The 23,453-nt window shown below is 45.8% G+C and overlaps 1 protein-coding gene across 1 annotated transcript in view; it reads right to left on the bottom strand.

Annotated features, from left to right (window-relative positions):
- LOC126539972 (replication protein A 14 kDa subunit-like) overlaps positions 1 to 23,060 on the bottom strand; it is a 47,313-nt gene extending 24,253 nt beyond the window's left edge. Inside the window, exons 1-2 of the mRNA XM_050186798.2 lie at positions 22,872 to 23,060; positions 22,468 to 22,542 (exon numbers count right to left, since the gene is read on the bottom strand). Coding sequence (XP_050042755.1) covers positions 22,468 to 22,542; positions 22,872 to 22,943 — 147 coding nt within the window. The 5' untranslated portion in view covers positions 22,944 to 23,060. The remainder of the gene's footprint in view (positions 1 to 22,467; positions 22,543 to 22,871) is intronic.
- Between the last annotated feature and the right edge of the window lie 393 nt (positions 23,061 to 23,453).

Below are 23,453 nucleotides of genomic sequence, written 5' to 3'. Positions count from 1 at the left end.
AGCCCTATACTAGTGGACACCCCTGTTCACCGGGCCAGCAGGAGAATCCGAGGATTACCTCTGGAGCTTGATCACCTCTCCGCAACAACATCGACGCCCCCACGGACCAGTATGGAAAGAACATCGACGTCTCTATCGACCATTATGCAAGGTAGGGCCATAACGGCAACTCAGTACCTGCTGCAGAATCTCAGGGTGCCGAAAGCGTTCCACGGGGATGTCTTCGAGGATGTTGAAGACTGGTTAGCCCAGTTTGAGCGTGTTGCTGAAATAAACGAATGGAGCGACGCGGCAAAGTTGAGAAACGTCTACTTCAGCTTGGAGGACGGTGCTTGCACTTGGTACGAGAACTGAGAAGGGCTCCTCAAATCGTGGCTCGAGTTCCGCCATGCCTTGCTGGAGACATACACCAATGCTGATCGCCGCGAACGAGCTGAATGGCACTCTAATCCTGCATTCATCTGCCGAATGAGAGCGTGACGTCGTACGTAGAGGATATGATGCGCCTCTTCCGTTGGGTGGACCCTACCATGTCAGAGGAAAAGAAGCTGTGCCATCTAATGCAGGCAGTAAAAGAACAGCTATTTGCTGGCCTGGTTCGAAGCCCACCGAAGACCGTGGGTGAATTCTTAACCGAAGCCACCACGATAGAAAAGATGCTGCACCATCGCTCAGCTCAGCTTTCTATGAAAGGCAAATGAACGCTACTTCACCTTTGGACCAGCGCTCAGCTACGTATCACAGGCACGCGAATGCTGCTTCCCTGACAGACGCGGTTGCCTTTGAAAACCCGGACGTTCTCCGAGACCTTATCTGCTCCGTGGTTCGTGAGGAGCTTGAACGGCTCAGCTGCCCGCCTCAGCCCACGCTGGCTTCCATTTCTGCCCTCGTGAGAAGTAAAGTGCAGCAAACGATCCAAGGTCCCGGCCCAAGCAGCAGTGCGCCGCCTGTGACAGCACAGTTGCAGCGGCCGTCGTATGTGGAAGTTTTGGGGCGAGTCCCTGTCCGCGCTCCGACCCCCACGCCACGTCTTACGCCGTGTCATACATCCCGCCGCTCCCATCAGAGCAACCGATCAAACGTATGGAGGATTAGTGCCCGCTCGAAAGGAAATCTGACGTCTGGCGTACCCCGGACAGAAGGCCTCTGTGCTATCACTGTGGAGAAGCCGGTCACGTATACCGCGAGTGCCCATACCGCCGCCTTGAACTGCAATGTTTTGCCACGGATTCACCAAGGCCCAGATATGGCAAAAGGTCTAGGGTGATTGAAGAGTACCTGAACCAGCAGGGTATGCCACTGTTCCCGCGGAGGCAGTCGTGCTCGCCGTCCCCCAGGCGATCTTCCCCAGCTCCTAGATGCCTTCGAATGGCAGCGCAGGCACGATCGCAAAGCCCCCGCCGGAGAAACTAAGAACACCGACCTTTGGGGGCGAGGCCGCTGATAATCACCCTTCTGAAGACCTCCCATCGAAGCAAGCACGGTCTATTCAGCACGATTCAGCGACGACAGAAGCCGAACTCAGTGACAGACTCTCGCTAGACATACCTGTTGTGCTTGACGGCCGCCACATTAGTGCGTTATTGGATAAGGGTGCCGACTACTCGATCTTGTGCGGAAAACTAGCGACGGAACTTAGAAAGGTTATGACGCCTTGGTCTGGAACGCAAATTCGTACTGCTGGTGGGCATATCGTAACACCGCTGGGCATGTGCGCGGTCAGTGTACAAATACGTGGGTCTACGTTTCCAGCCAGCTGCCTCATACTCCGCGATTGTTCTCGGGACCTCATCTTGGGCGTCGACTTTCTGTGAGAGTATGGTGCCATTATAGACCTCCGAGAGCGCACAGTAACTTTTTCGACAGAGAGAGAGCAGCGAACAGCCGCGACAATTGCCGACGTAGCGCGCTTCGGCTTTATGCCGACAGTGTAACTTTACTACCACGCGCAAGTGTCCTGGTAGCAGTCGTATGCGATGATCTGCGTGATGGCGAAGCTGTTGCAGAGGGCAATTCCTCCCTTATGTGACTCATGGTGTATGTGCAACCAGCAGTCTCATTATGCTTCGAGGTGGACATTCTGCGCTCCTCCTGACGAACTTCAGCCAGGAACATCGGCACCTGTTTCGTCGTACTACTATCGCTTTTGCTGAGCCCATAGCAGACATTGTTGAATGTTTTGCGTCTATGACAAAGGTCAACCCAGCTCAGACACTCAGCAATATCGACATCAATTCAGACCTTTTGGAGGAAAAGCAAAAAGCGCTGCGAGAGTTCCTACTTCGGTTCAAGGAGTGCTTCGCATCTACTTCTAAGGTACGCCAGACGCCCATCACGAGACACCGAATAATCACGTATGACGATTCTCGTCCCATACGACAACTGCCTTATCGCTTATCGGCAAAAGAGCGCAACGTGATTAATGCACAAGTGAAAAAAATGCTTGAGGATGACATCATACAACCATTCCAAAGCCCTTGGTCGTCGCCGGTGGTCCTTGTCAAAAAGAAAGACGGAACGCTTTGGTTTTGTGTTGACTATAGAAAGTTGAATAACGTCACAAAAAGGACGTTTATCCGCTTCCGCGGACGAATGATTCGTTAGATCGGCTGCGGCAAACCAAGTATTTTTCATCCATAGATTTGAAAAGTGGATATTGGCAAATCGAAGTTGACGAACGAGATCGCGAAAAAACTACCTTTGTTACCCCGGATGGACTGTACGAATTTAAAGTACTTCCATTCGTCCTGTGTTCTGCACCGGCCACATTCCAGAGAATGGACACTGTTCTTACAGGTCTGAAGTGGCACAGTTGCTTAATATACTTAGATGACGTCGTGTTTGCGGCGACCTTCGAAGAACATCTGAAGCATTTAGAGGCGGTACTTGAGGCGCTCCGCTCCGCTAATCTCACACTAAAGCCAGAAAAGTGTCACTTCGGTTACGAAGAGTTGAACTTTCACTATGTCATGAATGCCAATGGTGTCCTGCCTGACCCAGACAAAACATCTGCTGTTGCTGCTTTTCCGACTCCTTGTGACAAGAAAGCAGTACGCCGCTTTCTCCGTCTGTTTGCGTACTATCATCGCTTCATCGCTAATTTCTCCCGGATCGCCGAACCACTCATACACCTCACGCGAGAAGAAACACCCTTCGTTTGGACGGATGAGCAGGACGCAGCTTTCACTGAGTTACGGCAGCGCCTGCAGGAATCACCCGTTCTCGCTCATTTTGACGAGGACGCTGACACCGAGGTGCATACCGACGCAAGCAACATCGGTCTTGGCGCTGTTCTCGTTCAACACCAAGAAGGCGTCGAGCGAGTGATCGCTTAAGCCAGTTACACCCTTTCACATGCCAAAATCAACTACTACAATTCCGAGAAAAAGTGTCTAACGGTTGTGTGGGCCATCATGAAATTTCGGCTTTATCTCTACGGTCGCCCTTTCAAGGTGGTGACAGACCACCATTCTTTGTGTTGGCTAGCGAACCTACGAGACCCGTCCCGGCGACTTGCTCAACGGAGTCTCCGCCTGCAGGAGTTCGATGTTACCATCGTCTACAAATTGGGCCGCAAACACGAAGTTGCGGACACGTTCTCGCGTGTTCCAGTCAAAACTTGCGATAAGGACATGGACAAAGACGGCGCATTCCTTGGGGCCCTCACCGCATCTGACCTGATCACACGGCAGCGCGAGGACGCCGAAATATGCCCTCTCATCGATCACCTAGAAGGCAAGAATGTTACAATTCCACGACACATTTCTCGCAGTCTCTCGACCTTCTGCCTCCGAAAGGGTGTCCTCTACAAGAAAAACTCGAGTGCCAGCGACAAAGAGTATTTATTGGTCCTACCTGCCACCCTCCGTGATGACATTCTCCTAGCCTGCCATGATGAGCCCACGTCTAGACACTTGGGATTTTCACGCACTCTTGCAAGAGTACGCCAGACGTACTACTGGCCCAGACTTTCTACCACGGTGAAGCGTTACGTGCAAAGCTGCCGTGAGTGTCAATGCAGGAAATCACTGTCTTTGAAGCCCGGGGAGTTACTCCAACCCATCGCACCACCTAGTGCACCATTTGATCAAATCGGCATAGACCGTCTGGGACCCTTTCCCTTGTCAGCCAGCGGAAGCAAGTGGATTATAGTTGCCACAGACACTATCTAACACACTACGCCGAGACGAAAGCTGTACAACGTGCCACGGCCTACGAAGTTGCCCTTATCGATCAGATAGTCCTAAGACATGGTGCCCCATTACATGTCATCACCGAGAGAGGAACTGTTTTTACGGCCCAACTGATAGAGGACATATTCGAGCTGAGCTGCACGCAGCATCGCAAGGCAACTGCCTATCATCCGCAGATTAACGGACTGACGGAACAGCTAAACAAAACCATTGCTGACATGCTGTCTATGTATGTAGACGTCCAGCATAAAACATGGGATCAAGTCCTGCCGTATGTTACATTCGCGTTCAACACCGCCATTCAGGAAAAAACACGATTCACGCCGTTCCGTCTTGTCTACGGGCGCGAGGTCCAGACAATGCTAGACGCAATGCTCCCGCACGACACCGACGCATCACTTACTTCAGACGCCGAGCAACTTACTCAACATGCAGAGGAAGCTTGTCAGCTAGCGCGCATACACATCACGAAGCAGCAGAGCACAGACACGCGACGCTACAACCTTCGACATCCGCAAGCCGAGTACCAGCCAAGTGACCAAGTCTGAGTGTGGATTCCAATTCGTCGCCAGGGGTTGTCTGAGAAGCTGCTTAGTAGATACTTTGGACCCTACAAAGTGATACGCCGCGTTAGTCAAGTGAACTATGAGGTCATTCCCGACAGTGCCGCGTTGCCTCGACGTCGACAGCACCACTCAGAGAAAGTGCATCTTATTCGCCTCAAACCGTATTTCACGCGTTAAGGCAGTGCCAACCCGATCTCATACGACTTCCACACTTCCACTTTCTTTTAGAAAGCATCATAGTTTAGTAAGCATCGGGTCGATGCTTTTCTTTTGGCGGGGGGATAATGCCGCTAGGTGTCATGTGCCAGCGCCGAGAAAGAAGTGACTGGAACGCGCGCTCGGCAAGAGGTGGGCGCTAAAGAAGAAGCAGAGGCTGAGGACGCCGGCTTGAGTTTTTGTGTACGCCATCTTGTACAACTGTCTGTCTCGCCGACGCCGGGTACATCTTCAATTGTCTTTTCGTGACAATATATATATATAATCTTTTTTGACCATAGCATGGTAAGAACTCGAATTAGCCTAGACTTGAGGAGGGAACGGAAGAATCTGGTACATAAGAAGCCGATCAATGAGTTAGCGGTAAGAGGGAAAATAGAAGAATTTTGGATGAAGCTCCAGTACAGGTATTCCGCTTTAACTCAGGAAGAGGACCTTAGCGTTGAAGATATGAACGACAATCTTATGGGCACCATTAAGGAGTGAGCAATAGAAGTCGGTGGTAACTCCGTTAGACAGGATGCAAGTAAGCTATCGCAGGAGAAGAAAGATCTGATCAAGAAACGCCAATGTATGAAAGCCTCTCATCCTACAGCTAGAATAGAACTGGCAGAACTTTCGAACAGCAGTTTACGATAGGTAGCGACGCACTGGAAGTGGTAAGGGAATACATCTACTTAGGACAGGTAGTGACCGCAGATCCGGATCATGAGACGGAAATAATCAGAAGAATAAGAATGGGCTGGGGTGTGTTTCGCAGGCATTCTCAGATCATGAACAGCAGGTTGCCATTATCCCTCAAGAGAAAAGTGTATAACAGCTGTCTTACCAGTACTCACGTACGGGGCGGAAACCTGGAGACTTACGAAAAGGGTTCTACTTAAATTGAGGACGACAGAACGAGCTATGGAAAGAAGAATGATAGGTGTAACGTTAAGGGATAAGAAAAGAGCGGATTGGGTGAGGGAACAAACGTGAGTTAATAACATGTTAGTTGAAATCAAGAAAAATAAATGGGCAGAGGCAGGAGATGTAATGACGAGGGAAGATAACCGATGGTCATTAAGGGTTACAGACTGGATTCCAACAGAAGGGAAGAGTAGCAGGGGACGTCAGAAAGTTAGATGGGCGGATGAGATTAAGAAGTTTGCAGGGACAACATGGCCACAATTAGTACATGACCGGGGTAGTTGGAGAAGTATTGGAGAGGCCTTTGCCCTGCAGTGGGCGTAACCAGGCTGATGATGATGATGATTTTTTTGCTGCCCGTGACTCCCCCAGTACCTGCCGAGTCTTGTCTCTTGCGCAATGAACATCCAATATATGTAATTTTCTTTCTTTGTTCTGTTGTGTGCTAAACTTTCCAACATTGTGTTTACTACATTTTTCCCCCTCCTTTTATAGCATTTGCATAATGAATAATGAGTGCATATGTACTGCCTTGTTCCCTAAACTTATCTATGTCCCCGTCTACTTGAACTGTGCTCTCTTGAATATGTATCCTGCCCCTTTCCTGCAACGGCCTCAAATGTGAGGCTAGCACTATGTTCAAATAATAAATATTCTGGTTGCTACTGACACGTGGGAGGAGCACTTAAAGACATTAGAAGAGTTATCACAAAGGCTCAAGGGGGCGAAGTTAACCAGTAAGCCAACGAAATGTGAATTTGGCTTCCAAGCGGTTTCTTTCCTAGGACGTAAGTTAGAGACATGGGCAGAATCGCTGCTAAAGAGGTCATTTTAGAAAAAATCCAAGTGGCAGGGCGACCAAAAACCAAGGAGGTTCAATCGTTCTTAGGGCTGAGGGGATTCTACAGTGTTTATACCTCATTACACGAAAATAGCTGCGCCATTAGTGGAACTTACGAAGAAAGGCGCTGGTAATGTGGTCAAACAGAGCTCATCACACACTAAAGACTTCGAAAAACTAAAGGAAAAAATGGTGATACCGCCAATCCTGTTAGCCCCAAATATGGAGGACGAGTTCATGTTGTGCACTGATGCATCCGACAAGGCATTGGGAGCGGTGCTCTTGCAAGAAAAGGACAGGGTTTTACATCCAGTATTTTATGCCAGCAAGCTTAATGATGCGGACAAAAATTATTCTACAGTGGAGAAAGAATGCCTGGCATTGGTATGGGTTGTCAAAAGGTTCCACATTTATCTGTTTGGCAAATGTCTCAGAATACAAATGGACAACCAAGCCGTTGGAATTCTTGAGTAAGGCTAAGTTAACAAACGGAAGAGTAATGAGGTGGAGCCTCGCTTTGCAAGAGTACTGTTCTCATGCCGAACATATTAAAGGGAGAGAAAACGTGGGTGCAGACTTTCTGAGTAGAGTTACTTAGGTTCAGACGTTAATTCACAAGACAACAAGCAGTGTAAACTGTATTTTGCTGTGCAGAGAGTTGTGTTTAAGTGCAGTGAAGAGATTAATTGTTTGGTGCTGTGAGGTGATGTATCGACAGTGGAAATGGAGTGGCATTGTGATCATTTAATTTCGAACCTGGTGTGACAAGTGTGTGATGAGCAGTTTTTTGTGCAAAAAAACTCTTGAAATGGGGGCCTATGTCACGAGTCATTGGCAAGACCTGTATGAAAATGTGAAAAAGACGAAGACGCCCGTCAATGAAACAGAGAAGGGACCCGCAGACGAGAAGCACATGAAGGGCGTGAAGCTCAAGAAAAAAGAAGAAATTAAGAAAAAGGAGACGCAGGCATGGATGAGCTGGGATTGCAGACGTGGTCGAGAAGCAAGACAGTGGCATCTCCATTTGTGCTCTGGAGATGGGAGGCAGCAACTATGGGGACAGAGACCGGAGAGGGGACGTTCGTGAGTTGGCCAGCGACAACTCCAGCTCTTGAGCCTTGACTGTATCACCGTGGCTGTGTTCCAGTCAAACCCAGGCCCCAGTCCAACCCCATGCTGCCATAACCGGTTGCTGTCCTGTGCCACGAAGGCAATCGCCTGGCCACGTCAGCGGCACAACGGCCAACTGGCCCAGACCGCGTTCTGTGCCACGCAGGTCTCTGCGGAAGACCACAACCTCATTGCTCTCGTCGGAGGTCGACGCCCACGCTGCGTCGTCAAAACCATGCAGGCCAACCTCCTTTGCCATGCTGGGCCTGAGTCAGACATGACTGGCAATGGTCAGAACGTTCATTTTCTTGCAATGTCGTGTTGGTTAGTCAAGCGGAGGAACAATATGTACTTGAGGGCTGGTTTGTTATTCTGTGTATAGCTACTTTTTCCAGTGTCTCGTGTGTGTATGGTGTTTAGTGTGTCAGGGTAGTTTGCTGTATTTTTTGTAATTTTTTTTAGACATATTCTTTAACATATTTGAATTGTGTCTCTGTCCATTTCTGGACACTGAAATTCGTGACAACTGGCCTGTCGCTACAGGATCAATAATGTGTTTTTCGGTACATCAGCCAGCTTAACTCGTCGTAATAGGCCTTCTCTAGCCTGCATATTGTTACATAGAAAGAGGCACAGGACCTGCTATATACAGGCACATTCACAGGTGTAGTTGTTTATTTTTCTCGGTTGACCGCTTTTCACCAGCTAATAAATGTTAAACATTATCGCTCAGTGAAGATGCAACTGCATGTATTGGAAGTTTCTTTAATGTTATCGACGGTGCAAACCGTTGTCAGTCATCACCAAACCTTGTGTAATCTGATTGTATGTGCAACACGAATTGTGTAGTGCTTTCTGGAAGACATGCGGCCAGCAGCAATTGCACTGGAAACTTTGACGACTCGTATAAAAGCTCACGCACTTGACCTGCTGATAAGATTCCGATGATTATGGACCGCGTTCACCGCTATCATTGTGCTTTGAGTGTAACTTGCTTATGTGGGTACAGGTTTGCCTACAAAAAGTTCAGTTATTCACAGTTTTGCTGCTGTGTTTTCCCCATCACTACTATGTGACATCTGGTGGAGGTGCTGGGCACGAGAAGGTAGTCTGCACGGACTAGCGAGACATTCTTTTTTACAAGGACGTTGTGTGCAACGAAAATGAAGACAGCCCATACCAAATACCCTAGGGACAATATTGGTCGTGCTTGTACTCGCAAGTACTCCCAAGGCTTCGTAACTCCGGGTTTGTTTGCTGCTGTTCGGTGAAGTCATCTGCGGTTATTGCTAGGATGGTGTCGTCGTCCAGTTCCCCTTGCGGCGGCATGGCAATAGGGGCACACGACAGGCAGTCAGCATTAGAATGCTTCCTCCCAGACTTTTACACCACTCTGATGTCGAATTCCTGGAGTTTGAGACTCCATTATGCTAGGGGACCAGAAGGATCCTTTAAGTTTGCCAGTCAACACAGGGCATGGTGGTCGCTTATCACTTTGAAGTGCCTGCCATATATCTAAAGCCGAAACTTTGACATAGCTCAAATGATCGCAAGGCAGTTTTTCTCCGTCAAAGAATAACTCGCGTCCACTTTTGAGTGACCGGCTAGCATAGGCTATAACGTTTTCAACTCCGTCCTTTCTTTGAACTAGCACAGCACCGAAGCCTAGGCTACTTCTGTCAGTGTGGATTTCTGTCTCGGCATCTTTGACGAAGTGTGAAAGCACCGGCGGTGACTGCAGCCGTCACTTCAGCTCCTCAAATGAGTCATCTTACCGTATTTCTCAGTTAAAGTCGACAGTGACTTTCATGAGATGATCTAATGGTTCCACAATGCTTGAAAAGTCTCTTACAAAGTTCCTGTAATAGGCACACAGGCCAATGAATCTGCACACTGCCTTTTTCCCAATGGGCCGTGGGAACTTAGTGATGGCAGTCTCCTGCGGGTCAGGACGGCCTCCAGACTTGCTGATGACGTTGTGTAGGAACAGAAGTTCTTCATAAGCGAAACGGCACTTTTCTGGCTTCAGGGTGAGTCCAGATGGCTTGATCGCCTCTAGTACTGTCTGAAGCCGCCTCAGGTGACCTTCAAAACTCGTGGCAAAGACTACAATGTCATCAAAGTAGATGACACAAGTCTGCCACTTGAGTCCTGCCAAGACTTCAGTCCAGCATGCCAAAGAAGCCCAACACCTTGCCCGCCTGCGCATCAAGAACCAGCAGAGAACGAACAGCCAGCACTACAATCTTCGACGACGTTATGTGGAATACCGGCCCGGTGGCCGTGTTTGGGTCTCAACTCCAATACGCCAACGAGGACTCAGCAAGAAACTGTTATGATGCTATTTCCGACCTTACTAGATCATGCAACGTATTGGTGTACTGGACTATAAGGTCGTGCAAGATGGCATTTCGCAATCACAGCGGTGCCACGCACGACCTGAAGTTGTCCGCATGGTGCACCTTAAGCCTTTCTATGCCCACAGACTTAGGAATTTTGTTTCTATGTTGCTTTGTTGTTTTTTTCTTTATTACGCATGGTTTTGTTTTTCACTTTCATGTCTGTAGCGTCGGGACGATGCTTTATAAGAGGGGGCATTGACACATGTACTTGTTTATCTTTCTCAGTTGACCACTTTTCATCAGCCAAGAAACGTTAAATGTTATCGCTCGGTGCAAGACACACCTGCTTATACCGGAAGTTTCTTGAATGTTATCAATGGTGCTAACTGTTGTCTGTTGACGTCATCGAACTTTGTGTAATCTGATTGTATGCATGACGCGAATTGTGTAGTACTTGCTGGAAGACACGCGGGCACTAGCGATTACTCTGGAACCTCCTATGACTTGCATATAAAAGCCCGCGTGCTTGACGCGCTCATCAGATTCCGACGATCCCCGGCTGTGTTTGCCACTATTGTTCTGCTTTGAGTATAACTCCAGGATGTCTACCAAGTTGACATTTCCAAATTCCCAGAGTTTTCCAGGTTTTCCCTGAGTGCCCTTGCAAAATTCCCTGAGTTATGCAGAACTGTTTTATGTCAAGACGAGCTGAAACCATATCGTCCGATGCGGTCACTCTCTAGTAAGCATATAAAAAAAATATAAAGAACGACTTAATCCAATTTGAATACTAAGGAGTAGTGTTCATGTTATTCAAGAATAGAATAGAAGGGAGGGGTTAGTAAAATGCACAGCAAATAAAATGTTTTAACAAAAAATTGCAAATCGAGTCGGACATTCTCAAAGACAAATAAAAAAGGAAATGCATACAAAAGCAAATATTTTCGAATATGAGCTATTTCTATCAACTGATAGAAATCAACTGATAGACTCATGTTCAGTGGTATGAGGCCCGAACTTTGTCACAATTGAGATTCTCTCTCAACAGCTCGTAACTCAACCTCAACTGTCCTGACATACTCTCAGCCCGCGCACGACGCCTCATTGTTGTGTTTAACTGCTTCAAAGAGCTTATTTTGGTTTGGATGAGGGACACCTGCATCTCAGCATCAGCCAACACTTTGTTTTTTGAGCTCAAGCTCCTTCAAAACGGCGGCAGCATGCTTCTTTTCCCGTTAATTCCTCAATGCATAGGTCCTATCTGTTCTTGTACTCCTTCCGTCATTTGTTCGCCCCACGGACCATTTGAAGCATCTCCTTGGTCAGTTGCAGTCCACGTCCTAGTTTTCAAACTCCTTAGGGGCCACGAAAATGTCCTAAAAATCAGCCAGTTGGAAAAAAATAAATGCATATCATTTACTGCCTTTAAGGGCTCAAACTGCCACAGGCACATTCGAAAACGCTCTGAAGGCCTGTTGGTACACGTATTAGGCATATCGGTGCTCGTACTGTGATAGGAAATACGGGGTGCATGCGTGTACAATTAAGGAATACATACTGTGCCAGTGGCAATAGCCCCTTCCCACGCTTGTTACGCTTAACTGCAATACTATTGCATACGCTTCACCAAGTAAAATTTCTGTACGGAGGCGAAGCTGACTTCCGGGAACCGGCATTATGCAACGCACCGTGCTTTCCAAGTTTCTAAGCCAATCGTGATGACCGCAAAGGTTGAGTCCATGCCATTGCTGATAGCAGTTAATTCTTTCAATAAAAAACACGGCACCCAATGGCAAGAAGCTTCATAGCGAACATTGAAGCAGTAAGGCCTAGTGTTGCCGCATGGTGGATACGGCTGCCAGCGGAGCTGCGTGCGAGAGCGCTGGTTTCAGGCGACGAAGTAATCAAAATGGCAGCAGTGGTGGCTTTGATTAATGCCGTTTCGGACCTGCGGTCATGGCAAAACGTACGGAAAATCGGATGGAGAAGGGTTTTTGCATCCGAAATTTCAGACGTTCTGATACATTGACTCTATAGGGTACGTTGTGGTGCCGCGAAGCCATCCAAATTATTGGAAATCCGGAAAGTCGGTCGTTGACTGTACACTGGCAACTCCTCCAGCCGAACACAGGACGTCAAAGACGATTCATTACGATTCCTGTCTTTTGCTCGAGCCAGCATTACCGTGACTTTCGACCCTTTCAATAAAATTACAGCTAAATTTCCCTGATAGAGGCACGAATTCCCTGAGTTTTTTTTCACACCACTCAAAATTCCTGAGAATTCCCGGTTTTCCCGGTTGGTAGACACCCTGAACTTGCTTTCGTGGGGACAGGTTCACACAATAAAAAGTTAAGTTATTCGCAGTGTTGCTGCTGTGTTCTTCCACGTCACTACTACGTGACAGTACTGATACATGCATATTGCGTGTTGCTTGTGGACGATGCATGTGGGCGCCCCGACGAAGATGAACACTCTGGCTCTTGAGATGTCGGTTGAACTGGCCAGCGCTGCAGTTATCCTTTGTAAATATACCTTGTACATAGTCTCCAGTTCTTAATTCTTCGTTTGCGTAACACTTTGGTGGAGGGTGTCGTTCCCCGTCCTTGCCACGGAGCACCGCGGCGGCCACACCATCCTGCTTTCTGTCATGGCTCCCGGTGACGACACCTCATCTCCTCCTACCTCTGCGACGTCGACAACAACGTACGTTAAGGTTACTAATCTCTGCGATCCTGGCATATTCTCCGGCCAAGATAATGTTGATGTCCAGGACTGGCGCAGCCTGTATGAGCGTGTTAGCCGAAACAACTGCTGGGACCCTACCATTATGCTAGCGAATGTCCTATTCTACTTGGGTGGAACTCCTCGTTTCTGGTTCCAGACACACGAGGACGAGATCTCTAGCTGGGATGCTCTCAAGGAGAAGCTCAGCGACCTCTTTGGAAATCCCACCAGTCGGCAGCTGGCTGCTAGAAATTGGCAACTACCAATTTCCCCCAGATGAGGGAAATTGGAGGTGCCATCTACGTGAAGCCGAGGCCAAACGGGTGTTGCCTCTGCTGAGGGGCCTTAAAGGTCCAGACACACATCACCAACTCAACCCCCAGGATCCTCTTTCTCCCGGACACGGCTAAGCTACGCACGGTTAGACAAAGGAGGTTAGACTGGTTAGCACAGTTAGACCGCATCTTACCGTGAGCGGCTTAGCTGTGTCTGGGTCCAACCCTCCTGTGCTTTGAGAATGACGGCCCACAAATAAACATCATGAAACGAAACACTGACAGCACGTAGCTTTTATGTTAAATATTCTGAAACCTAAATATTAAAAGTGCCAAACAATAACAGAAACCTCAAAATTATACATTCTTTTTGGTGCCGCTCTGCACCACCTCAGGGAACAGTCCATTGCAAGAGGCAGCAGTTCCACCAGAAAGCTCGCCTTTGTGCATAGCTTTCACCGCCAGCATATCTCAGTAAACAATATGGTTACATAGGCTGCAGTTGCCAGGAAGCAGTAGAAGCAGTGAGGGATCTCTGAATGCTACCGCGTTCCACTCTTAAAGGTGAAGCTTAAGCATCCTCCAATTTTTCGTTAAAATTTCAGTGTTAGCTGCAAGAAGCACATGGTGGAAGTAATCACCTACTCACGTTTCTTAAAGGGGCCCTGAAACACTTTTCTAACTCATCATAAATTGCCATCACTGAAGGATGTCGTCTCACAAATGCCATGCCCAAATTTCTTTTTAATCCTTCAACTTTATATGGAGTTATTGCACCGTTACCCGACTTTCTCTCTCCTTTCATTCATTTCCACTAGCACGCTGGAAGCTACACAGTGGAGAAGCCAAAAGTGCGAAGCCCTGGCCAAACATCGAGTGCAGCAGTAGACAAAAGGCTCATCACAACACCCCATGCAGCTGTGGTAGACTACGCTGGAATGCCACGTGCAGCAGATGCAGCTACACACAGTGCAAGGATGAGATTAGCTGTGTCTTTTTCAGATCGCAGACACATATTTTTCATCTATTTAACTAAAAATTAGGAGTTAAACAAGAATACTCTTGCGATCACAAAATAAGCCAACAGAACTGGTGGCCCAGCTGCTTTCAACGCAGCTGCATGGCAACATTGTGGAAAGCAAGAGCAAGCAATATTTCACTGTGTTTGACAAAATATTGTAAATTCCCTGCTGTATGCAGTACAGTATTATTTGGCTCACTTGTTCACAGCAGCCTCCAGGCCAGATCAGCAACATTTTATTACAGTGTTCAAAAAGTGTTTCGGGGCACCTTTCAAATAAAAATTGTTTCTTTATATAAACATGGAGATGCAACATCACATGATGGGCTGCTGTATTGACAATGAGTCCTATATTTTCATGTTATCGAGTTCTGTTCAAGAAAAACTTCATGGTCGCTTTTCGTATTCTGTGGCAATGCAAGGGCCTACATTAAATGAGTCAAGTTTATCGAAAGCTGGTGGTAAGAATATGATTAAACCCTACCTGTTCAGTTCTGCATACATGGGACCACATATCCAGGATTAATATGTTACATAAAGCGAAGACATGTGTTTGTGCTGCACCTGCAGCCAGTTGTTTTTATCCACTTTCATTTTTATTAATTTGTTTAATCAATTATTAACTACATGTAATTTACCCTATGCTGTTGCTGTCTATTTCTTAGCTTTTTATGATATGACATATAAAGATCGGGCCCTCAGTTTCCTTTCTTCTCATTCATTACGTAGGTAGGCCTCGAATCCAGAAGCATTGCTGCCTTTAGGTAGCATGCGTGGGTTTACTGACCAATTGCCTTCACCCAAATGTTCATGTACATGTGACGCCTGCGACAAAAAAAAGGATGGTCATCTACCGTCAAGGTCGTGAGATGTGGCACTGGCTAACACCCCCTGGTTTAATTCTAGTAGATTAACATAAATACCCCAGAAAGTAGATGGTAAAACAGATCTGCAGTAACTCAATTGGTAAGAGCATCACACGCGTAATGCGAACATGTGAGTTCGTGCCCCACCTGCGGCCAGTTGTTTATTCATCCATCTTCATTCTTACTAATTTATAATTTCTTTAATTGAATAAGTACATAGTACATGTAATTTCCCCTATGTTGTCCTTGGAGTCTTTCTTTGTTGGCTTCTGATGATAATCACTCAGTTATTTATGAGAAGGCTTGAAGGAAATGTACAAACTGCGTATCTGTATGGTGCAAATTCAGGCTTTGTGGTCTCACTTTGGCTGTAGGGGCTACTTATTGACCCCTTGACAAGGATTTATTGTCTTTTCTGATCTTATGGATTATATAACGAAACACAAACTAAACTGTTGTAAAATTTCAATTGTTGGTGATTTCAACCCCCCTGGTCAACGCTATCTGCGAGTGGCCGTCACAAAGTCATTTGTGGTGGTTTTATTAACATGACTATTTCTTTTGATTTGACCCAACTTGTCAATTCTGTAACCCACAAAAGCTCAATTTTAGATCTTGTTTTTATTAATGAGCAACTTAGACAAAATGGTAATGATTGTAATATTGTTGAAGGCCTGTAGGACCATAAAAGTATCATTGTTGATTTCAATTTAAGAACTGTGCCTAAGCTTCGTTCATACCACACTGTTTTGAACATTGAGCATACTGATGAAAACTTCATAACTAGGGCTGCTCGCATCCCCTTCGGCGAGTTTTCGAGCTCCGCTAACCATCCCTCCCCGGACGCATTAGTGAACCATTTTTATACAGTGGTCTATCAATGTTTAACTGATTACATTTCAACCAAGTGAGTAAAATGCAATCCCAAGCACCCGTGGTACCCATGCTAGGTTATACACTTAGTTCATCGCATCAGGCATCTCTGGAAACAGCCTTATGCTAACAATGCGATGAAAGTTAGTTCAGCATTGCCTACACTTAAAGCTACTTAAAATATGATATGTCAAACGCAAGAAGTTTCTATTTTAATGACACTTCGTTATGCTTCATCAAAAGCAAACCATCATTGTTCTGAAGAGCTATCAGTTCACCGAGTCAAAGCTTTTTCCAGTAATCTCAGCATCCCTGAAGTCTTTAATGACTACTTTAAATCATTCATTTGTGATGATGGAAGCACCCCCCGTATTGCACTTATTTTTTGTCATCACCTTTTCCTAGTATGGTAATCACTACAGCTGGTGTACTTAACCTTATACTCAAGATGAAAAGTACTGGGCCAGATAATATACCAGATATGTTTTTACGGTGATATTCTGAATGGTGTTCTCGGTATTTATCCCTAATTTCTTTAAAGCCTCTTAAATCATAGAGTGCTCCAATACTCTGGAAATGTGCTAAGGTCGTTCCCATTCACAAAGACAGAATAAGCAGGTAATGTCTAGCTGCAGACCTATTTCTTTATTATGGACATCTTGCAAACTATTGGAACACATTATTCACAAATATATAATTGAGTACTAATCTGAACATAACATTCACTCGCATGCTCAACGTGGCTTCTGTTCTGGCTTCTCGATGGTAACATAACTTCTTGAATTCTCCCATGGTATTGCATCCACACTAACCTTAGAGCACAGCTTGATGCCATTTTCATTAATTACAGTAAAACGTGTGATAGTGTGTCATAACAAACTTCTCATTAAACTCACACCATTAATTATTTATTTTAAAGTACTAGGCTGGATAGAGGACTAACTAGGTTCAATAACCCAGTTTGTTGCATTGTCTCACATGTATCTCGTGTCAGGGTTACATCCGGTGTACCCCAGAGTACAACATCTTGGGTCCATTGCTGTTTGTTATATATATAAATGATGTTTAAGTAACTGCAGGCACTTCTGTTAACATAAGACTATATGCTGATGTCCGAGTCCTTTATTCTACTATAGTCAAATCCCGGCACGACGAAGTCCACTTCAACGAAATTTTCACCACAATGAAGATTTTTGTCATTCCACGTCAATGTCCCATAGAAGACAATGCTTCGACATTCCCGCCAAAACAAACTACTTCACGGGCAATTTTCACTTCAACGAAGCTTTTACGGAGCAGACGTAGGCAAAATTATTTAAACTGTAGCTCATCAAAACCCCTAAAACTGCTTTTCATGCCTTGACAAACCATCGACGTTGATAGCATTAAAAAAAAACACACACAAACTGGAGCTGTTCAGACCATGATGAGACGTAAACAAAACAGAAAGCCGCCAAGCCACGTTGGTGATGGCGATGCAACGCGCTCTTATGGAGGAGCACCCGAGCTCCGAAAGAACGTTTTGGGTCATATTGGTTAGAAAAATGGTGTGCATACAAATAATACACACACAATAATTTATTTTGATAGTATTTCTAATCACTCATTTTCTACAAAGTTTCATGAAAATGGCTCCGGTGTACAACACCAATGACTATCCGAGGTAGCAGTTGCGAGGTCAAATCTCGGTAGGGTGTGATGAGGCGTTCGGCAACGCACCCCTGACAACAATTGCATACTTCAGTGGGATCCAGCTACAGGTATGCTTGTATTGCAGTTTACAATTTTATTAGAGAGACAAAAAGAGCAACTTGCTGAATTTCTAAAATTATCAATTATTTGTTATTGCAATTCTGCATGCTAACTTATTTTACCTTAATATTCTTAATAGTTTATTAAACTTCTAAATCACATTTCTTTAGTCCGATGCTCTACTACTCAAAGCTAGTTTTGTCTTAATTCTAAACATAATGGGAACCGCCTGCTTCTTGGCCAATCCCCCATGGTGGCTATGCGCCAGTGTTTGGGAGACAAGACAAGGCGATTGCACGCCATTTGGTCATTGTCTCTCGAAGCTGTTCGATCGCCAGCTGAAGCATGTCGCAGCTGACAAAGAACGGCAAGTTTTTGTCACTAGAAGACAAGGCTCGAGTTATCAGTCATCGCACAAAAATCAGTCATCGCGGAAGAATTTGGAATTCCGGCAAGCTCTCTTATGACAATACTGAAGGGCAGGAATGTTATAGCCAAAGCGCTTAACTTCAGGGACGTCAGCGAAACAGAGGAAAGTGACTCCGTCGATGCATGATGCTTTGGACAAGGCAGTTTGCACCTGGTTTGTGGAGACACGGGCCAAGAAAATTGCCCTTAGTGGTGATATTGTGTGGCAAAAAGCACTGGATTATGCCTGCATGCAAGGAATAGATCACTTTAAGGACAGCGTAGGTTGGCTGAACAGATTCAAGTCACATCGCTGCATCATCGGCAAAGTTTTGTGCAGTGACGCTGCACAAAAGTGATGGCGCCATTAGGTGCACGTCAGTCAGCCTCGCAGGCATCCTGAAAAACTACGCACCATCGGATATTTATAATGCCAGTGAGAATGGGCACTTCTACGAGATGCTGCCCACCGTGACCCTGGCATTTAAGGGACTGCACTGCCACGGAAGCAAGCGCAGTAAGAAGAGAATAACCATGTGTGCTAATATGGACAGTTCAGACAAGCGGTCCCTTTTGGTCATCGGAAAAAGTGCCAAACCACGCTGCTTCAAAGGAAATCAGAGCGTTGCCGTGAAGTACGTGGCTAACACTTGGGCATGGATCACCCGGGCCATTTTTGGAGAGTGGGTCGAAGCCTTCGACAGGGACATGGGCAGACAAGGCCGAAAGGTTTATCTACTTTTAGACAATTGTTCCGCCCACATCATAGAGGATGCTGAGCTGGAAAACGTGCAGGTAAAGATTTTTCTACCGATGTGCACCTCGATCATTCAACGCCTCGACCACGAGGTCATCCAGAGCGCCAGGAGGGCCTACTGTGAGCACCTTATTCATAGGCTGCTTCTCAACATGCAGTTGCGCCGCAAAACAAAAGCAGCCTCTTTATGTTGCTCCAAGTGATTGCCGCTTCATGGTGCGCAATGAGAAGCACCATAATATGCAACTGGTTCCGTCATACTGGGTTCACTGCGCAGGCTGCCGATACTTCGGACTTTGAGAACGAAGGTAGCGATGGAGACGGGTTGCCATCTGATGAAGTCACAGCCACGTGGGCAGCCCCGCAGGAAAGTGGAAATGTGCCTGCCGATGTACATCCCAAAGCCAAGCAGACTTGTGCATGGTGGTGCGCGAAGAATTGACAGACCAAGAAATCCTGAAGAGTGTCCAGGAAGACAGTGTTTCATCGGATGAAGATGAAACAGCCACACAACGTGAGCCTGGACCACCGACTGCATCGCAGGTCATGGACACATTCAATACAATCAGGCGTTCCATCGGGTCCCAGAACAGCGATGAGGCAATGGCTCTGCTAGCAGCATGCGAGAGTCGTGTTGTGCCATCGTTTGGCAAGATGGCGTCAACAAGTTAGGCTGACCGATTTTTTTAATTAAAGCTTGCTTTTTGCGTCAGCAAGTCACGTGTCGTCTATGTACTTAATAATATCACAACGAATTTCTGCTACAACAAAATTTCTCACGTGCCCCATCAATTTTGTTGTAGTGGGATTCAACTGTATAACTAGTACTCATGATCAGTCAACTGTCAGTTATTTTTACGAAAAGAGCTTCAATTACTTTTTCAAATAAAAAAACTATTTCTATTTACATATTTTAATGCAGTGCACAATCTTGCATGCGTCCAAACGCTAAAATATCTTGGTGTTACTTTCTCCCCGATTTAAAATTGGATGCTCACATTAAATGCATAACCAATAAGGCTTTGAGAAAATCCAGTTACCTTAAAGGAAACTAACAAGATGCAACTAAGGAATATAAACTAATGGCATACAGATCACTAATAAGGCCTCTACTTGAGTGTGCGTCAGTTGTGTGGTGACCACATCATTGCAAAGATATAGACATACTTCAGTATATTCAGAAAAAAGCCATTAGACTTATATATAATCGTTAGCACCACCATTTCTCACCGACAACACATGCTAATAAGCTGCTACTAAAGCCTCAGGGCCCATAGGCGTACTTGCGACCATGTTCTGCTACATAAAATTGCGCATGGGAAAGCCTACATCAACACACCTATTGTTTTCACTAACCCTTCTTCTCGGCCCACCAGAAGAAGTCATCGTCTTAACATTGCTCCTTTGAATTTATTGATTGATTGTCTTAGGTTTCCCGTTTTTCCACACAGAATTGCGGTTTGGAATGGCGTTTAGGGGTCCTTGCATGAGTTATCCTATGATGAATTCGCCGACCAATTGCCCAATTATGTTCATTAATCAACTATTTCCGCCTGATATTGTATATATATACACACACACACACACACAACATGCAATATTTTATCAATGCACCATACACTACTAAAAACCAACTCTGTTGCACTGGACATGGCTGTTGATTGCTACACACAACATTCAGCTTTACACAACATCCCCAAGATGAGGCACGAAGTAGACAGCGGCACTTATAAGTCAAGATTAAAACACATCACATCACATCATGTGCCAAGCAATGATATTAGTATATCTAACATAGAAAGCGAAGGCCAGATAGAAACCTGCATTATACACAAACAGAACCATGGACAGAGTTGCAGTGCGAGAATTTTAAACTAGAGTACCTGTCCAACATAACCTGTACCAAAATTTTTAAATATGCGAGTGCCATGTAGCTGGGCAGAACTAAGGTAACATTGTTTGCTGTCAGATTGCGCAAGTCGGATTATTTTTTGTATTTCGCCTAACTACATGATTACTTATTTATAAACTCCATTAAATATTACATTAAGAACAAGAGTGTCAATGAGAAAATTACGGACCATCATGAAAAATTCCCCATACAGCTTTCTATTACTCAATACGTGCTACATAAAACATTTCTTCCAAGCCTGAAAGAAGTCCAGAAAGAAAAAAGTGCAATGCAGCACTTTTGCCTGGCTTCTTTCAGGCTCAGAAAAACTTTTAAGTGAGACATATTGAGCAATAGAAAGGTGGATCGGGCATTTCCCAGGATGGTCTGCAATTTTCTCACCCACCCCTTTAGTGCAAATATATTTAATGAGCTGATTAATAATAGCCAATCATGTAATTATGCGAAATACATAATCTGACTTGATCCAAGCAACTGCAAACATTACTTTGGTTCTGTCCAGCTACATGGGATTCACATATTTTTAAATTTTGGTGTAAGTGGGACACCCTGTACGTGTTTAGATAGCAACACTTTCAAAATATAATTGCTATCACAACAAGGTGTATATTTGGACAAATTGGTACAGCACTACATTGAAATGAGGGCATCACAGCAAGCAAGGACGAAGAAGGCAGCACGCGCCCTGACTTGCAACCAACTAAACGCTTACCCTAAATTAAGTTTTTGCGATTCTGTGTCAGAGCAGTAGTTCACAAAAAACTAGGCAAAGCTACAGGCCCCATCAAATAAGGACCACATCATTAAGTCCTCAGAAAATTAATTGCATGTGCAAGCGAAGTTGTGTGCCTAATTCCCACGTGCTGTGGGTGGGTCTACATAAGACAGGGAGATGCTTTATTATGCAACTAAGGGAGCAAAAGAGTTTAGGCACACATCTTGCTTCGCATCTGGCAGCACAGGGCAAGTCCTCTCATTGTTTGCCATTGCAGGGCAATTTTGAATAGGTATAAGAAAATGTTATGAGAAATTATGTAAAGGTTTTTTTATGCAGAAAGCTGGTGAATCTAGCATTATTGTGCCTTCGGTGGCATTAACATGCAGCGAGGATAATTCCTTGAAGCGTGATAATCTAGAGCAGCCTGAGTGGTCTTCTCTTTTGAATCCTTGCGCCTGCGCTGTTTGTCATTTTTATTTTATTCATTCACTCCGTCTTTACTCTTTTGCTGACTGTGAAAAGTGATTTCCATACAATTTTGGCAACTGCACAATTAGTACTGCTTGGTTTGAAAAACTTGGATCTCTTTGAATAAACTTTAGTGGCTAATAAGCATTCACCGTCCTTGTTTACTGCACTACCTTCCCTGAAATGCTAGGCTTCCTCATCAATTTGTAATACTCTGAGGGTTTTATTATATTGCTGTATTGTATTGCATGGATTATTGTGTCATTTAATTTTAGTGTAGTTATTGGGGCTTTTGTATTTCCTAAACACATTGCTTTTGGAGCGCTCATTTCATGTAACCTCCCCATCGAAAGTCTGTATGTTGACCCATGTTCCGAGACTTCCTCCTGTAAATTGTGTAGATACGTCTTTCTCCCCATCAAGTATAGATCAGTAGGCGAATGATTGATAGCATAAACTGCAGGCTGAAAGCCAAACGACGCCCGTCAGGAGAAGCTTCCAATTCCAACTCACTGGATTCTTCATGATTACTTGAACCACCTGCTTGTCTGGGGATTCCATCTTGAAGGACATGCCCTGGGGTTCGCTCTGTGTAAAAGCAGGGCAAGGCAGTTATAATACGATAAGCAGAACTTTGCCCGCAAACTCTTACAGCGTGTAATGAGTCAGTTTGTGGCAAGAGCAAGATCGCGTAATACAGAACAGGCGGGAAAGACGCGTCCGAACGAACAAGTCAGCTACTGGCTCTCGTTCTTGTAAACGCGCCCTTTCTCAATTATTTTTCTGTTACATGCTGCCACATGCCGGTTCTCGTATTCCACGGTACACCTCTCCGGTTTTTCTTACAGGATCAAATGCCGCGCGTCAATGGTTGATAACCTCGGCCGGCTAACAACGGAATAAAGAAAAGACGGTACCTGGAGAACTTTGCCGAGGAGGCATACAGTCTGCCTCTGGTAATTAGCGAGGAGCTTGGCGTTAACGCGCATGTTGCACTTAAAAACTTTCAACCGCTTTCAACGGCTCGCAAAAACCGAAGGGCTGCTAGCCAGCGCTGGTCGCGAGTAAACGAGAATGCCGTGTAGCAGGGTTGCCAGGTCTTCGGGCGAAAAGTCGCCGAAAATTGCTGAAAAGTCGCCAACTATGGTAAAAGTTGGCCGGCGCTCGCAACCACGGTGCTGGCAACTATACTGGCAACGTTATTAGGAGCTTTCATGGGAGCTTTTCATCTGGCGAGGAGGATAGGGCGCGCGGCGAGGCTTTCCTCCTCTCTGGCTTGGGCGATCCGGCGCGGCGCTGCTCGAAAGTATTGCTGCCGCGCGGAACGATTTCGAGATGTTTTAGATCGTTCTTTGTGAAATTTACGCAACGTCCGTTCATATAAGGTCGTCAGGGAAGCCTTTCGGAGCATCGGTGACTACAGTAGGCGGAAATATGTCTTGGGGGCGCGAAAATGTGACGCGCTTTATCAGCCGCGGTGTACGCACATTATCAGTCGC

Source organism: Dermacentor andersoni, chromosome 2, assembly GCF_023375885.2.
Source record: "Dermacentor andersoni chromosome 2, qqDerAnde1_hic_scaffold, whole genome shotgun sequence".
NCBI classification, from domain to species: domain Eukaryota; kingdom Metazoa; phylum Arthropoda; class Arachnida; order Ixodida; family Ixodidae; genus Dermacentor; species Dermacentor andersoni.
Note: the sequence above shows the minus strand (reverse complement) of the source record. Positions and strands in the feature narration are given on the sequence as shown.